The sequence below is a fragment of the Ovis aries genome, chromosome 6 (assembly GCF_016772045.2).
Source record: "Ovis aries strain OAR_USU_Benz2616 breed Rambouillet chromosome 6, ARS-UI_Ramb_v3.0, whole genome shotgun sequence".
NCBI classification, from domain to species: domain Eukaryota; kingdom Metazoa; phylum Chordata; class Mammalia; order Artiodactyla; family Bovidae; genus Ovis; species Ovis aries.
Window position 1 is genome coordinate 93,479,464 of NC_056059.1, and position 18,686 is coordinate 93,498,149.

At 45.0% G+C, this 18,686-nt stretch overlaps 1 protein-coding gene across 1 annotated transcript in view; it reads left to right on the forward strand.

Moving 5' to 3' along the window:
- The first annotated feature begins 2,058 nt into the window (after positions 1-2,058).
- Positions 2,059-18,686, forward strand: part of FRAS1 (Fraser extracellular matrix complex subunit 1) — a 523,572-nt gene continuing 506,944 nt past the window's right edge. Inside the window, exons 1-2 of the mRNA XM_027970762.2 lie at positions 2,059-3,135; positions 10,663-10,694. Of these exons, the coding sequence (XP_027826563.2) occupies positions 3,060-3,135; positions 10,663-10,694 (108 nt within the window). The 5' untranslated portion in view covers positions 2,059-3,059. The remainder of the gene's footprint in view (positions 3,136-10,662; positions 10,695-18,686) is intronic.

Genomic DNA, 18,686 nt, shown 5'->3' on the forward strand with positions numbered 1-18,686 from the left:
TCTTCTTGAGCTCTAAAGTCAATGTGGATGGTGACTGCAGCCATGAAATCAGAAGATGTTTGATTTCTTGGCAGGATAGCTAAGACAAACCTAGATAATGTGTTGAAAAGCAGAGACATTATTCTGCCAACCAAGTTCCGTATAGTTATGATTATGGTCTTTCCAGTGGTCAGGTATGGTTGTGAGAGCTGGATGGTAAAGAAGGCTGAGCTCTGACAAATTGATGCCTTTGAATTGTGGTGCTGGAGAAGACTCCTGAGAGTCCCTTGGACAGCAAGGAGATCAAACCAGTCAAACTTAACGGAAACCAACCCTGAATACTCATACTTAGTCCTTCATTGGAAGGACTGATGCTGAAGCTGAAACTTCAGTATTTTGGTCTTCTGATGCCAATAGCTGACTTATTGGAAAAGTTTCTGATGCTGGAGAGGATTGAGGGCAGAAGGAGAAGAGGGCGTCAGAGGATGAGATCGCTGGATGGCATTGTCAATTCACTGGACATGGACTTCGGCAAACTTCAGGAGATGGTGAGGGACAGAGGCCTGATATGCTGCAGTCCATGGGGTGGCAAAGAGTTGGACAGGACTGGGTGACTGAACAACAACAACTATGTGCTTCAGGTACAAAGGTGACAGTCTCAGTCCCTGTGACCACCTCGGACCCTGAGAGACGGAGGGTGAATTGCACGATCCTGGGTCCTGCTGCTAAGTCACTTCAGTCGTGTCCGACTCTGTGAGACCCCATAGACGGCAGCCCACCAGGCTCCCCCGTCCCTGGGATTCTCCAGGCAAGAACAGTGGGGTGGGTTGCCATTTCCCTCTCCAATGCAAGAAAGTGAAAAGTGAAAGTGAAGTCACTCAGTTGCAACCCCATGGACTGCAGCCTTCCAGGCTCCTCCGTCTATGGGATTTTCCAGACAAGAGTACTGGAGTGGGGTGCCATTGCCTTCTCCCCCTGGGTCCTGTGAATAGGCAATTATCAGTGCTGGGTGGTCAGACGTTTCCTTTCGCTTTGGCTAGTAGAATTAGTTACTGGGATCTGCCAGTTACAATTTAACCAGTTATTCTGAAAAGTGAATGTTCCCAGCAGCACCAGTGCAGAGTAAACATCCACGGATTATGGAGATGGCAAAGACTGGAAATAAATGGGGGCCCCTGCTGTTTCACAGCTCAGGGGTTCAGTGCTTGGATAACTCCCCTCTGACAGGTTCACGCATCTCGGGTCAGCTGAGAGACCCAGATCGTCTCTTCTTTGGGCCAATCAGAATCCAGACAGCATCTCTCTGATGCAACTGTTCTCATCAAATAATTAACCCTAGACCAGCTATTTTCATTTGGTCCTATAAAAATCAGCTGCCATCACTTAGTCCTGAGCCGGAATGAAGACCTCCCCTCTTCAAGCGCCTGTGCCAGCCTGCCTTGCCCGGACATTTCCTTCCCAGTCTTGGGCATTTGGGGGCGCAGTTGAAGGCACCGCGCCGAGGCCGTGTAGTGTTCCACTGACAACCTCTCTCGGGGAGGGATAGGGGTGCACTCACTGTGGGAGGCCCCGCCTCGGACACACACACACACCGAGATCCTCCCAGGCTGCTGGTAAACCCATGATGCGGCAACCCGGGGGTCCCAGAGCGAGGAAGATGGGTCAGATCCGCCTCACTCTCAGTCCAGCTGGAGTGGCGGGGTGTAGGGTGCGAGCCTTGCCGGGGCATTTGAAGGTGGGCGTACCGCCTCCCAAGTGAGGGGTGTGCATCCTCTTGGCGGGCCCCTCGGCTGCAGAAGTCAGGACCACGCCATCTTCCCCTCCCCTTCCCTCGATCCCGCCCCAGACAAAGGCAATCTGAACTCCAGCCGAAAGAATCAGGGGATCAGGTTGCTCTCTCGGCCTCCCCTCTCTCCCCCTCCGCCCCTCCTAGCTTCTCCCCTTTCCACGTGACTCTCAGGAATCTTTTGCCAAAGCTCGGAGTCGCTGGGTCCATTTTCACTCCGAGCTCAGGAGAGAGGAAGGAGGGGAGGGAGGCGGAGCGTCTGTCCTTTAAACGCGGGGCTCCAGAGGGGGACTGAATTTCTGCGTTTCCGGGCTCTCTGGTCCAAGTGGCTCTAATTCTGGGGTCCCTTCCGGGCTCTCCAGCTCTTTCCTCCTTGCATTTGAAATGATGGCTCCTCCTCCGCGTCTGTAATCGCATCTCGACCCTGCAGACCGGCTCCGGGCGCACAGTGCGGAGGTGGCCGCCGGCGCGGACAGACCGCGCCCGGCAGCGCTCCTCACCCCGGCTGGCGGCTGGGGCGCGAAAGTAGCGGCTGCGTCCAGCGGCGCCACCCCCGGGCTCTCCTCCGGAGCATTCGCACGATCTGCGGCAGGGAGCGCAGCCCGAGGCGGCGCCGGGCGGCCGCAGCACCGGCGAGTCCCGGGAGCCGACCGCAGCGCCGCACAAAGTTTCCCGCGAGCCTCCCGGAGTGGCTGAGGTCCGCTGAGCCCTGGGGGCCCAGCGCAGAAAAAGGGGTGGCTGGGTCTTTCGGGGCTCCCGGCAACCCCTTTGGCCGACGCGGCGCCGTCGGAGAGTGTCCAGCGAACTTTAAAAAGGTGCCGCCGAGGAACCTGCGCGGGGTCTCCACGGTTTGGGGAGCCGGGAGCCGACGTGCCGGAGTCTCCACCACCGGGGACCCGGGAGTGGATGGGTCCGGCCTGAAGGAACTACTGGGAGATCAGGTCGGCCGGTGACCGGCAACTTTCCTGCTAGACTTGGCCTCGGGGAGCTGCGTGCGCCCTGCCTTCTCTTTTATTCTCCCAGCTCTGCCCGCGTTGGCGCCCTGCTGGGCTGGAGAGCTGGGCGCGTTGTCCCCCGGCTGTGAGTGAATTGAAACCCCTCCCGCCCCGGCGCCTCGGGGCTGATGTGTGTCGCTCTCGCTGTTCTGTCGCCTCGTTTCCCCGGAGGTGACCGCTCGCCGCCGCCCCCTATTCTCGGTGCGCCCAGCCAGGGGCGCGGAAGCCTGCGTTTCGGCTGATAACTGGTTCTTGGATGCTGAAAGCTGGGCTTCTCCAGCGTGAGTGCCGAGGCGGCAATGAGTGTCTTCCAAGTGTGGCTCGCGATGGCTCTCACATTGGCGGAATTTGCAGCATTGCCTCATCATTCTGAAGGTGAGAGAGCGGTGCTGTGTGTCTGTCTGTGTGTGCGCGCGCGTGCGTGTGATCGTGCTCTTTTAAAAGCTCAGCCGGTTTATGGTATTGTGAGTCAGATGGAAGTTTTTTGGGGATGGGTAGGTGGGTGGCCGGGGATCTAGAGTGGGTTTTTTTTCTGAGAAGATTCCATCCAACTCCTGATTATTTTGCACGCGGATCCAAAACCCCACTCCTCTCTGCCCTGAGCGCATTTTGGCGGGGGAGGGGCGGGGGTAGCGGCCGTTGAAGGTGCTATCCCTGAAATTGGATTCTCTTTATTCCACTTCCCTGGTGCCCCCGAGTGGAAAGCAACTACATGGAGCGTAGGTGAGAAGAGAACAACTGCTCTTACCTGCGTAAAAATACTTCTGCTCCCATGAAACATAAAATCCGGCTCCTTAAAACCCCCCTCCTCTCCCGCCCTCCTTGCCCCAGTGGGTCTCCCCGTAAATTCCAATTAAGATTTTATAAACCGGTTAGAGCGTGTTCTGGAGGTGGGCAATTCAATCGCACTAAAATAAATCTTCCTAGTACAGAAAGGCACCAGGCTGCCTCCTCCGCGGAAAAGAACTGGTTAATAAGAGTTTAGCTCCATTCTCTGACTTCGCCCTCCGCCTCCCAGTTTTCCTCCGGGGCTCCAGTCTACGTGTAAAAACCCTGGAGCTGGGGGACAGGAAGGAGAAGGTGGGAATTGTCGCCATGATAGCAAAAGCGATGTGAGCTCGGGCAAATAAATGCACCGATAAAAAGATCAAGAGTTTGGGGGTCCTGGGATGCAGGCGCCGGGAATTCCCACCTGCTCGGAGTCGCCGGGAAAGTCGCCTCTCTGGGCTTAGGGAGGGGGAAGGGAGCCGGTGGGCGGAGGAAGACGGCTTAATCCACCGCGCTGGGCTCTCGGCTTCCCCTCCCGGCTCCATTCATTATTCATCCAGCTTCAGGAAGGAGGGTTCACCTGCCCCGCTTCAAATCAGAGCCGCAGCGGCGGGCGCCGCGGGGCTGGGAGCCTTCTCCGCGCAGGTGCGGACTGGGGGCGGCTCGCGGGTGCGGACCCGGGCAGCCGGCGGGGGGGGGGGGCGGCCGCAGCCCCCGGCGGGACACAGCCCTGCTAGGGTGGACCTGCAGCCACCTGAGCTGCTGCCTTTTCCTAGCTAGCTTCCTGAGAGAGGGTGGCGTGGCTTTGGAAACGCACAGCACTGGGGGCTTGCTTTTAGGTGAAGGGACCGTCTGCCTGCACCCTCCCGGGAAGTATGTTAAGAGTATACGGCCCCGGGAAGGAGCAGGTCTGGGACCTGTGCAGCCCTTTTCAAACAAGGCATAACCTGTAGAACCATGTCTTTATGTGTGCGTGTGTTTGCAGACTTAGAAAACAATAAAACTTAAAGGGCTTAATTGTAGTGAAGCAGATGGGGAAGTCAACCTAGGACACCCCAGTGTGAACTTGAGACGTAGAAAAATTACATTGTCACCGAGTGATGGGAGTTTCCTATTTAGGATCATATCCCGGCCACGCGGAAGACGTGCTATCTGTACCCCCATAGCTCACCAGGGAGGTGTTGGAATAGAGCAACGATTGGCTCCTCAGAAGCAGATCTTTTGAAATGACAAAAGTCATTATGAAGGGCCTGGAGGGTTCGCTCTTTGGAAGACTGGTTGACAAAAAGGGCAAAGTTTAAGAACGTCGAGTTTTCAGACGAGGGAGAGGAAATGTGGGGCGTGAGGGGCACTATTCCTCCGAAGAGTCTTTGGATACTTTGCTTCTTACTGTTTCAGCCCACCTTCAGAACATTCTAGAATCATCTCACAACTTGGATTGATACATGTTTGAGAGTTTCCATCCAAGTCATAACGATGCTTGAAAGAAACTGAAAGTCTCTCAGTCGTGTCTGACTCTGCGACCCCAGGGACCATATAGTCCATGGAATTCTCCAGGCTAGAATGCTGGAGTGGGTAGCTGTTCCGTTCTCCAGGGGATCTTCCCAACCGAGGGATGGAACCCAGGTCTCCCCCATTGCAGGCGGATTCTTTACCAGCTGAGCCACCAGGGAAGCCCCATGCTTGCCTAATAATGAATGAATGAGTAGGGAAATTTATGGAGCACATACTATCTGCCTGGCACTAGGCTAAGCGCTTTTCATATTTAATCTCATTTAATTAAATTAATTAAATGATAACAGCCCCACAACCGGAAAATCAATTGTCATCTGATGAGACTTTTGATTTGATTCCGTCAGGGTTTTCTTTTTCTCTTAAAAAAATAAGAGCATTGAGGTCAGAGATGGAGAGCTTAAGGATCTTAAATATTTCCTCAAGTTTTTAGTACTAGTCCTGGCAATGATTTTTAAAAATGGAAAAGAAGTATTCACATGTGTGGGTCTCTTGATGTGACCAATTCTGTGATACTTTTGCTGTTCAGGCAGAATTTGTTTTCTTCTCAGTGCTCAGAGAGCATGTCATATATGTTTCTAGTAAAACACCATTTAATAATTCAATAATTTTAGTTGATAAAGATTCAGTCTTTTTTTTTTTTTCTTCTGGGTTAATTGCTTTTATTGTCCTCATTTTACATTCAAAGAAATTGCAAATTAGTGCCTCAGCAAAATAACCAATAAAACTAACTTTAAAAAACTAATAAAATGATTAATCAAATTAAAGATGCAGTCGTCTTCATTTAACTGTGTGCTCACTGAGGGCTTAAGAAGGCTTTTGGTTTTTATATCTCCAGCTCAGCTCCTGGTACACAATAGGTACTAAGAAATATTGTTCAGGTGAATGAGTATTGCCAGACCACATTTCAAATTAAGCTTAGACTGCTGCCATGTGGCCTTGAATGAACCACCTAACTTCTTTAGGCTGTGTTCTATTATTTATCAAATGCAGAAATTGGCTAGGTGATAGCTCTACAATACTTGTGCTAATCATCCAACATAGAAAAAAAAAAGTTCGATATTTACTGCTTTATTTGCAATCAGTTGCAGTTTCCTAGTTCTGAATTTTATTTTAATTATTAAAAGAAAACTGAAGTTTTACCAACAGGTAATTGACAGTGTTATTTTACATTTTCTTATATCATCAAGCTGACAAACCACTATGATTTGACAACTTAAGAAAATCAGAAAATCACAGACACTTCTAACAAACATGGCTACTTTCTGAATCAGATGGGCTCTTCCATGACATTTCCTGGAGAAGAACATCTTGAGTTATGTTGACTCTGGTTGTGTGAAGTTACACTAGGTAAAACCTTTTGGCTGGTGGATAGAGAAAGATTCTTGAATTAGTCAGAGAACTGAGTTGTAGTCTGTGTCCATTACTCCCCATGTGACTTCAGCCATTTTTACAGTCTTCCACGAGAAGGCAATGGCCACCCACTTCAGCACTCTTGCCTGGAAAATCCCATGGATGGAGGAGCCTGGTAGGCTGCAGTACATGGGGTCGCTAGGAGTCGGGGACGACTGAGCGACTTCACTTTCACTTTTCACTTTCATCCATTGAAGAAGGAAATGGCAGCCCACTCCAGTATTCTTGCCTGGAGAATCCCAGGGACAGAGGAGCCTAGTGGGGTTGCACAGAGTTGGACATGACTGAAGCGACTTAGCAGCAGTAGCAGCAGCAGTCTTTTTCCTTTAAAGGCCATTAATGGAATATATTGAAATGGATAATTTGATGGTGTTTCATTTATGGGTGGATCATCCTATTTGGTTCTACTCTTGGCTGGAGAGTTCCTCCTATGTAAGAGTCAGTGCTTAAAACTCAATGTTAAGGAAGGAAAGACATTGGATGGGAAGAAATAACCTATCTCTTCGCTCTTTCATTCCACAAATCTTTATTGAGAGCTTATGTATTGGGTTATCAGGTTATGTCTGGTAGGGACATATAGACATCAAAAAAAAAATCATAATACCTGCCCTGAAGGAGTTTACATTCCTGGAAAACCATTAAAATAGATAAGAGAGCCATAGGGACATGTCAACATTGACCCTTGGTGGGTTTACCAATATTGAACAGTTGCAACTCTGAATCTTTTGGCTTTTGCAACTAACTACTAGCAGAAATAAAGATGTGTTTATATTGTCATAGGCTCTTATGTCCCTCATATTATATTTATGTTCTCCTCTGGGGATTGGATTCTAGGTGTTATCCTCTGCAAATAAATCCTTTAGTGAGAGCACAGCCATCTGTATTCACTGTTGTGGACTTGAGTGGCAATATTACTCAATTTTACTCAGACATGAGTAGTCGTAAAATACTCGGCCACCACTTGGCTTAGGAGAGGGGAGGGGTTGCCACATGGCATAGCTGGAGCCCTGTGCCAAGTCTTACATTAGTTTAAAAACAGTTGGCCCATTTTCGATTTAACTACTCTATTAATTGATCTGACTCCTGGTTGACAATAATCAGGACATGAGTTGTCCTGTCAGTTCAGAAAACGATTCTGTTTTAACTATTCCACAGTGTGCAAGCCATATGCTGAATTAGAGCACAACATAAAAGCTTGAAAATTTAAATGCCAACTTGTGGCTGCTTGTTCCTAGTGAGTCATGATTTTGTGATACCATGGTCTCCAAATTTTTTCATATCTTATAATCTTATCTGCCACTATTTCTTTGAACTAATGGATCTGACATTTTGAGAGTCTTAGGTTTTAACATCTCTAATTTGCTCATGTTATCAGGTAGGGGTTTCTATTGTGAATAGTTTCAGGCTGTGAGTACAGGTGCAAATTGTATCTCAAATTTCCTCTGAAAACTTCAGACTTTATACAAGTGTTTCATAATAGACTCCCTTATAATGTGCCAGTGGGCCTAAAAACAGACATTTACTTGTTTACATGAGTATGAAGTGACATTTTGTCTATGGGACTTGCGAGAAAGGCACCAACCCCAAGTGGGGATGGTCACATGATCTCGGCTTCCTTCTTGGCACTGTCTGATCCCTTCACCCTGTAAAACTTCACGTACTTTCTCACAGGTGTCAGAACTTCAATTACTCGCGGTCTCAGCTGTGCTCCATGCCCTAATACTGGCCAAGCTCTTGGTCAGAGGCCTCTGGTTCCTCTTGTCTTTTTCCTTGTTTCCCTTCTAGAAGGCCTGTTTCTCCTTCTAGATCCGCATCACTGTGCGTGCATGGGCATGTGTGCTAAGTCGCTTCAGTCTTGTCCAACTCTTTCGCGACGCTATAGAGCCTAGCCCACCAGGATCCTGTTCATGGGATTCTACGGGCAAGTACGCTGGAGTGGGTTGCCATTTCTTAGGCCGCCGTGTCTTCCCTACCCAGGGACTGAATCCGCGTCTCCTATGTTTCATGCATTGGCAGGAGGATCTTTACCACTCGTTGGTCAGAATTCCCATTAATCTGGAGTTGCCTATCAAGTTCAAATAAGCCAAAATTGAAACCTCAGAGTTGCGATCATTTCCATAAGAGGAAAAGTGATGTGATCATTTCCATAAGAGAAAAAGTGATGAGTGGAGACAGTAACTTTGTTTTCCAAAGTGTGTGGGTTGATTGATTAGTGAAAAGGCAGCACCAGAAGCTGCACCCAGCGACTTTGTCTCCCGGTGGGTGTGAAGCTTGTGTGGGTATGGGAAAGTATGCCTGCACACGAGGACTACATCTGGCATGGGGTGGTGATGAATGTTTGATGGAACTGGGCGTTACAGTGGAATGCTTTCTATCCTCCAGAAAGACGCAGTGAGGTTTTGGAAGTCATGTTAGTACTCATTTCTGCAGCTGCCTTTTGGGTAGAGCTGTTGTGTTGCAGGAAAGCCTGCAGAGGCCAAGGCTTATTTCTTTCAGAATTGTACATCCTACAGCAACCCAAATTGAGTTAACTCCTTTTCCTAATGATAGGATTTATCAGGAGTTACACATAGTTTTGACTTCAGTATCTAGCAGATATTTGGCTTAACAAAGTTTGTTTGTGGGGCCCCACTCACTTCCACTTTATTTTTTCATGGTACAACAAACTTATAACATTTGTCCAAATTTCCAGAAATGGACTTTGATATGAATTGAATACTTGGATACTTCTTAAGATACCTGATACCTTTTAGAGGTTTGAAAGGATAGTGGCTTTTGAAGGGTAGTGCTGTGGAAGAGGGTAATAAAATTATTTGAGGATGGTTTTATCTAAAGGTTAAATTTTGTTAAATTTTACCTAAGTGATGATCTTTATGTTAGACTTTGAAATGTCAGAAGTTGTTAAATAAGTATGTGTTTTAAGAATTGAATTGTGTTGATATGTATTTATTTACCTCTATATGATTATTTTGGAGAAGGAAATGGCAACCCACTCCAGTATTCTTGCCTGGGAAATTCCATGGGCAGAGGAGCCTAGCAGGCTACAGTCTGTGGGGTTGCAAAAGAGTTGGACATAACTTAGTGACTAAGCATATGATTATTTTATATATATACCCGCATGCCACATGATTATTTTATAAATGTATCTATATCCAAGTGTATGTATATCCTTATGATATACCATAGACTTAAATAGTCTTTGGAATAGAATTTCTTAAAGAAAAGTAAGTTACTTAGGAAGAACTTCCCCCAAGGTTTTATCTCAATTTATTCTTATTTGAGTGTCAAGGGCACAAAAGTCATTTCAGTAAATTTGCCCATAGAGATCTTTGATTCAAAGCCCAAGTGTAAATAACCATTTAATTTTCTTTGAATATTATTCTTCATTCCGCTATTAGTAGATAATGTAGACCAGTCCTAACGTCATGAGAAGTTAATAGTATTGAGACTTTCCCAATGATCTGTTGGAGGCGAGGCACTGTAGTAAAATGTGTCCTTTGCTCATTGGCCATCCAAGTATGGCACATTGTCAGGGTCTGCTCTTGGTGTGTGTATGCTATTTCAATCTGCTTTGAAGTGTGTTTCTGAGCTAGTAGCTGTTCACACACTGCCTGCATGTTTATAGGTTAAATCAACACCTGTTGTGCTGTTCAAAAATCGTTTTAGACAAGGAATCATCATGTGGGCTGGAAAGCTTCATGAAGGAGATGTGATCAAGTTCAAGGAACTTGATTAGACCAAATGCATTTCCTGCAGGAAACGAAAATGAGTAAAGGCATTGACAATAGGAAAATATTACCATGGGATCCTAAGTTGGCCTCTTGGGTTCGACTGGAGAATTTGTGTAAGTGAAGAAAGGCCAAGCAGCCTGGATCAGTAAACTGGGGCTGGATTATGGAGGCTTTGCTGATTTGTCATATAGGAAAATGCACACTGTATGTATCACATGTCGTTGGAAACATAGTTATTTTAAAATTCAGATGATAAGCTTCAACAGTGCCTTCCCTCATGTGTGTCCTAGAAATATCGTTTTAGAGTTTGGGGTTATTTTCGCAAGGGAAGAATCCTCAAGCTTTTAAGTCTTTGGAGAAAGCAGAGTTTGCTGATTATGATGCATGTAGATGCAGTTTTTGTGTTAGTTGGCCAGAGCTGTGCCTGTTGGTCTGTTATGTACCTCTTTTAATTTCTTGTTTTGTTTTTCTCCCACAGGTGCTTGTGTCTATCAGGGTTCCTTGTTGGCGGTAGGTCATTCCTCATATATTTGACTTATTTCTTATGAATGTAGAATACTTGATTGAGGTTACTGAGTGAGGTGACCCTGTCATTGTAAAATATGTTTATTTTCCTTCTCGGTTTGAGGATTATCCCTCATCCTGGCACAATCATGCTCAATTACTTAATACCTTTTCCAGAGTGAATTAGTTCCATTCAGATGCTCAGGTATTGGAAGAGAAATTCAGACACCCAACACAATTTGCATTCAGTGGCTGTCCCGTGTGTTCTTTCAATCAGAGAGAAAATTAGGTGCCATTCTCTTGTCAGATATGAACTAGGGCACAACTTCTTTATCTCGCTGTTGCATTTTGAATCCCCCCTCCAAGAAAATCTGTGATTATTGAGTACAATGTGGAAGATCCTGACCATTGCTTTGCATTAGACATTTAAGTGTTGTAAACAACAAACAAATTAACATTATATCTCTGAATCTTTGCCATGTAGAGTAGAATTGATTTTGAATCTAATGTCAGAATGACTTGTGGGATAAGCTGATGCAAGATTCCTGCATTTCTTTTTATTAATAGTGTACTGTGGTGCATAACAGTATGTTAATGCCTTATTGAAAAGACCATCTACACTCCATCAACTCTAATAAATGGTGTGACAAGTCATTCTTCACCACTTTTTTATTTTAGTTTAATAAATGCTATAATAAAAAAAAAGAACTCAAATGGTTGGAAAGGGTTTGCTCATTTACATCCCAACCCGCTATTGACATGTGTGATACTAATATGTCATCTTGAATTATCCTTATGGAATTGAAATAAATGAGAAATATTTGAAATATCTGAGAATCTAGATAATTGTAGATGTTCACAGTAATATTCTTGAATCTGAACTTTATGTAATAGAGTTACTGCTCTGGAGATTTATGAGCATTTTCCTTCCTTATATTTTTCTATAAAGAATCAGGAGAAAGCCATTTTCCACTCTCTTTTCCATTCCATACCCTTAAAAGCCTACTTTTCCTTTGGTTTCTTCTTTAGTACATTTTAAGAAGCATTTTAAAATCAAAGTGCTATAAAGTATATCATCAGTTTGGGGGAGCTGTAGAGATCGTTTGTCCATTTTAATACAAAGAAAATTACTTGTTGTATAGAGTGCTTCCTAGCTTTTCAGAATATTTTCATAGCTATCAATTATCTACCTGATACATACAGTAGATCAGTGAAATAGACAGGCCACATGTCATTTTATACCCTCCCTCTTTTTCATGAAGAACCAAGAGTGAGAGAGACAGAGACCTGCTAAAGGTAACTGACCTTTAAGGAGTGGGCCAGAACAAAACAACCTGACTTTTTTCTGGTTGTTCCTCCTGAGTCTGAAGACAGTGTCCTGACTGCCTTCTGTGTTTGGTGTGGCAGCGTGGTAGTGGACATTTGAGTATGACTGTAGCAAGTACTGGAGAGGTCAGTTCGGCTGGATCAGGTTAAGGGAGTGGTCACCAGCATGCCTGTGACCCTTGCAGTTGGCTTCTTTACTTACTAAGACTTTGGTGTGTTTGTTTCTATATGTCCTCAAGCCTGGTATACTTATGATTGTGGTTATGCAACTCAGTGAGAAAGACAATACATTTGCTGCAATAATAAAGATTGTTATTCAACAAGTATTTATGGAGTGACACCCCTGGACCTGCTATTCTAGGCACTGGGAATGCATCTGGGAACAAGCAATATCAGATTAATGCCAAGAGGGAAAACATAAGGAGAGGGGAGAGATAGAAAAGGCTAAATAGGGGACAGGGGTGGCCTCTTGAAATAAGGGGACAGGGAATGGCTCCCCGAGGAAGTGAGGTGACATTTGAAGAAAGATCAGAGGGGCACAGTAAGAGCTGGCCCACCGGACGTCCAGGAAGAGAGAACTGCAGAGCAGGGAACAGTGAGTGTCAAGTCTGAAGCAGGAGCTTGTTTGGCCATTTGAAGAAGGGCGTGGAGGTCAGTGTGGATGCAGCATGTGACCCAGGGGAGTGTGGTAGGAGACGAGGTCAGAGAGGCAGGTGGCGACCGCGCGGTGGGTCCTTGCATGGATGTTAGCTTGTCCTTCCAATCAGTGGGTGAGCCGCTGGAGGAGCTAAGAGCAGAGGAGTGACGAAACCTGACTTACAGTTTAATTAAACTGCTGAGGTGGGAATATGAAAATAAATAGCATTTGTTTCTAGGGAAACTAGAATACTTAGAGTTGAATACTTTAAGAGGTGAGTTGCTGAAAACTTGCTGTCAAATTAAGGGTGAGAGAAACAATTTTAAAAGATTGGGGGAGAAACACAAAAGTCCAGAGAGATTCTGCATTTGGGTTTATTTGCAACCATGTGAAGTCATTTTTCCATTTTAAAGAACTTCAGGACTTCAGGCTGGCAGGGAGGTTGGTGCATTGTGGCCATAGCTGATTGTCTGCTTAATTCACTGCTGCTCTCTTACCACACAGGCTGGTCTTGAGGAAAAGCACTGTACCTGCATCAGTGAAATTGAATGAATATGCATTTATGTATTTTTAATTTAAAACCCAGACTTTAAGAACCTTTATATACTGTTTAAGCAACTCCTTGGGTGAGAGGATTTCTGTGGTAAGAGGCATGGCATTTGGGAGCTGGCTGTGAGGATGGTGGTCTGCTGTCACCGTCCCAAACCCTGTGAATCCTACCTGTGGGCCTTTTAGAGCTGGGAGTGACTTCAGGGATCATGTAGTCCAGACCCTCCATTTATAGCCGGGGAGCTGGGGTAGGACTGTGAAGTTCTTCACTTCTTAAATTTCTCAGGTGGGTGTTGTGTGTTAGCCGCTCAGTCATGTCCAACTTGTGACCCCATAGACTGTAGCCCATAAATCTCCTCTGTGTATGGAATTCTCCAGGCAGAAATACTGGAGTGGGTTGCCATTCCCTTTTCCAGGGGATCTTCCCAACCCATGGACTGAACCCTGGGCTCTAGCATTGCAGGCAGATTCTTTACTGTCTGAGCTACCAGGGAAGCTCATTTCTCAGGTACTATGCTTAGTTGCTCAGTCGTGTCTGACTCTTTGTGACCCCATGGACTGTAACCTGCCAGGCTCTTCTGTCCATGGGGATTCTCCAGGCAAGAATACTGGAATGGGTTGCCATGCCCTTCTCCAGGGGATCTTCCCAACCCAGGGATCAAACCCAGGTCTCCCTCATTGCAGGTAAGTAACCAAAAATGGAAAGTGGGTCTGATTGAAATGGCAAAGCATCAGCTTTACTCAGAATTCCATGAAACATACCAACCAAATGAGGACACGGATCCAAGCACTGGGTGCTGGTTGCTCTCAGTCCTGTGAATATTCCTTCCTCTGGTACGGCTTCTATCTCATTATTAGTTGCCTTGGAAGTGATCATATAGAGTGGAATATTCATGATGCTTGTAGTCTGACAGACCTTAAAAAAATGATTTTAAATCTAAGTATGGTTGATTTACAATGTTGTGTTAGTTTCAAGTATACAGCAAAGTGATTCAGTTATGTGTCTGTGCGTATGTATATATACCTTTTTCAGATACTTTTCCATTTTAGATTATTACAAGATATTTATATACTTAGCCGTGAGATATAGGAGGTCCTTGCCGATATCTGTTTTACATATAGTATTGTGTGTATGTTAATCCCAAACTACTAGTTTATCCCCGCCGTCCCCACTTTGGTAACCATAAATTTGTTTCCTATGTCTTCAAGTCTTTCAGTTTTGATTATTGGGTGCACTGAGTCTGTGTTGTTGCACGTGGACTTTCTCTAGTTGAGATGAGGAGGGCTACTCTCTAGCTGCGGAGCGTGGGCTTCTCATTGCGGTGCCTCCACGTTGTGGAGCATGGACTCTAGACTGCTCAGACTCAGTGGTTGCGGCATGTGGGGTTAGTTGCCTGGTGGCCTGTGGAATCTTCCTGAAACAAAGATTGAACCTGTGTCCCCTGCATTGGCAGGTGGATTCTTAACCACTGGACCACTAGGGAAGTCCCTCTATTTCTGTTTTGTAAATAAGTTGATTTGTTTCATTTTTTTTAGATTCCACATATAAGTGATATCATATGATATTTGTCTTTCTCTGCCTGATTTCACTTAGTGTGATCATCTCTAGGTCCATTCATGTTGCTGCAATGTCATTATTTCATTCTTTTTTTATGGCTGCATAATATCCCATTGTATATACATGCTACATCTTCTTTATTCATCTGTTTATGGACATTTAGGTTGGTTCCACATCTTGGCTATTGTAAACAGTGCTGCTATGAACAGTGGGGTACACATATCTTTTCAAATTAGAGTTTTTGCTGACAGACCTTGCTTTGATTCTTCCTCGTCGGCTACAAACCAGCTCTGTGACCAAGTTAAATAACCTTCCTGAATCTCCATTGCTTCCTGTATGAAGCAATGGATATATATATATATATATATACATATAGATCCTTTCCTGAATGATTTTGTAAAGAAGATAATGTGGGGAAGACACCCAGATGGTATAGTTGGCATGTAATTTTCTGCAATAACAAAATTCCTCTTTATGAACTAAGAAGGAAAGGAAAGAGAGTTAATCAGCACCTCCTATGTATTTTACACTCTCAACAATCCCAGGAAACAGGCATTGTCTTTACAGATAAGGAACCTGATTCTCAGAAAGTCTTAAGTCAGTTGTTCCAAATCACACACAAGTAGTTGGCGCTTGACAGAGAGCATGTTCCAACCCAGGTCTGACCCTAGAGCCATTTCACTGAGCATGCTGTTTCTCACAGCCAGGCCAGTCTGCTTGTTGTCTCTAAGCACAACTGGCTTATTTTACTTTCAGCCCCGTGTGCCCAGCCCCTCCCTGCTGCACCTGTTGTGCAGCTGTCTCTGCCAGTCTCTGGCCTGACCTCCTGCAAAAGCCAGCTGTCCCTGGCTAACCCCTTCCCAATTAGCATAGGCTCTCCTGCACTGAGTGACGAGTGAAAGATGCTTAGTCGTGTCTGACTCTTGCAACCCCATGGGCTGTAGCCCTCTAGGCTCCTCTGTCCGTGGAATTCTCCAGGCAAGAATACTGGAATGGGTAGCCATTCCATTCTCCAGGGAATCTTCCTGACCCAAGAATTGAACCTGGGTCTTCTGCATTACAGGCAGATAGTTTTACTATCTGAGCCACCAGGAAAGCCCAGCTGTGCTAAATTCACCACTTGAAACAAGGTGGGTTTATCATTCCATCTTAAAGTATAGTACATGCTGTATTATATGTGTATCCACACAAATCTCAACTTTTGGTGGGATAATGTATGGTGTTACCCAACTTTTGACAGCTCTGAGGACTCATGGGGACACTTTGCAGTGATTTCATTCTAGGCCCCATGTAGCCATTTCTTAGTGATGTGCTGATCTCAGCTGCCTCTTCTTTTTACGACTATCTTCCTTCCTTTCTCTTCTTTCCATTCCTCAGGTTAGAAAATACCCAAGAAGGTCCTCTACCTTTAGAAATGTTGTGTAGTCTATTTTGAGGTATTTTTCTTACCCCACAGTATCCCTGCAGTCCTGGACTGTCTGGACTTTCTCCAAAGTCAGCTGCAGTGGGAGAGAGAGTGTGGCTGGATTAAATCAGGGATCTGTCAGAGGGAAACTCTCTACTTAATATGTTTACCTGTGACAGGGCATCATGTGTGAGGAGGACAATAGCTTTGATTTCAGAGTTTTCACCTATCTCTTGGTCTTTTCCATCTGTTACCGAGTAAAAAGAATTTCACTTTCCTTTGGCGTCACCATAGTCAAACATCTCCCTCATAGATTCTTCCTGAGGATGGATGGTTGGACTCTTCAGTTTTCACATCTGTAAAATGGAGACAACCAATTCACTTCACAGGATTGTTGCAAAGGTAAAGGAGATCAGCAAGAAGCACTTAGCCCAGTGCTTGTGACCGATGATAAAGTTTTTGCTGTGTAGTTGTGTAGTCATGTCCAACTCTTTGTGATCCCATGGACTGTAGCCTGCCAGGCTTCTCTGTCCATGGGATTCTCCAGGCAAGAATACTGGAGTGGGTTGCCATTTCCTTCTCCAAGGGATCTACCTGGCCCAGGGATCAAGCCCATGTCTTCTACATTGGCAGGCAGATTTTCCACCTTGGAGCCACCAGGGAAACCCACAGTAAAGGTGAGACGTGGCAGTCAGTCTGTAACCACTCCTTATGGTGAGCACTGATGAAAAACACAAGATACCAGCCCCAGATAGCTGAGATGCATATGAAAGGAATGATTCAGTGCCCAGACTCTTGTATCTTCCCATACGCAGAAAACCGCTAACTTTCTTAACTTGAGATATATGGTTTTCTTTAATTCTCAGAAATACTTTTGATGTTCCGATTACCTGCTGTTTGTTGCAAACATCTGTATAACCTGACTTCTCCCCTCTGCTCCTTGGAGCAGTTCTCTCAGGGTCTCTTGAGGTGCTGTCTCTTGGGCTTGAAGTCCTAAAAATTCCCCCTAAATAAAACAGAATTCCCAACTTTTAGGTTGTGACTATTTTTTAAGTTGACAAAGGTTAGCTCCTATGATCGTTGCCGTGAAGCAGTTTACAGTTAGCAAAGGTGGACACAACTGTTCTTCCTCAGATTAACAGTGTTGAGTGTTGGGATTTTCTTCCTTGGAATCCTTTTCCTCACAAATGCTGGCAAAATGAATCATGAGGCATCAACTTTTAGCACATTTGAAAGGAGGAAAAAGTTTTCAAGAACAGTGAAAATTGTGGAGTAGTTAGTATATTAATGCATAATATAACACAGTGGCTGGATCCAGACTTTGGAGTTTAAATCTTGATTCTGCTACTACTTGCTGTCTGGTCTCAGCTCTGATACTTTAAATGGCTGAGGAAAAACACAAGATACCAGCCCCAGATAGCTGGGATGCATATGAAAGGAATGATTCAGTGCCCAGACTCTTGCATCTTCCCATACACAGAAAACCGCTAACTTTCTTAACTTGAGATATATGGTCTATATAATATAGATATATTGTCTATATAAGAATATTCCTCATGGGGCCGGTGTGAGGATTACCTAAGAGCATACTTATGAAAGAACCCAGAACTGTGCTTGGCAAGAACGGATGCTCACATCACCTAGGTGACAACAAGATGTCGGAGTGGAAATGACTGTGTGATAGAAGCCAGCGTGTCTTAGTTTGGGTCCTGGCTCGGTAATTACTGGCTGTGTAGTATTGAGTAAGTCACCTGAATGAAATGAAGTCTCAGTTCCTAAATTTGTAAAATGAGAGCATTAGATGAGACCCTCTCCAAGATTCCTTAGCACAGTGCCATCCGACGGAACACTCTGTGCTGATGGGAATGTCCCAGAGCTGCATCCTCCAGTATGGTGGCTGCAGACCACATGTGGCTGTTGAGCATTTGAAGTGTGGCTAGTGACACTGAAGAATGGGATTTTAAATTTTGCTTAATGTTAACTGAAATTCAAATGACCACACGTGATTCCTGACTATTGTATTGGACTGTGCAGTGTTAGAACTTTAAAACTCTAAACTTTAAAACTCTTAACTTCAGCTTGAATTTTAGTCTCATGGATGGTTCTCACCCTGGGTGAAGGCTTGCTGTTGTGTTGTTATTAGTTTGAGAAAGGTCACAAAAACTTGTTAGAGCCCTTGAGATTGTTATTTGTTTGTTTACATCATTGTTTTATAAATATATACATATGGGTATAATTATTACAGCACTGCTCTCGCCATATGGCTTGATATATTTTCTTGAATAAAAGAAAAAGGAGTGGAGTTACAACTGAGCCTTCATCTGCAATCAGTCCTATATATTCTGGTAATTTTTTCCAGCTTTATTAGGTATAACTGATAAATAAAAGTTATATTTATTTAAGATGTACAACTTGACTATCTGATACGTGTATGCAGTGTGAAGTAATCACCACAATCAAGGTAATAAAGGTATCTATCAGCTTAGTCGCCCCTTCCGTCTTCCCTCCCTCTCTTCCTTCCTT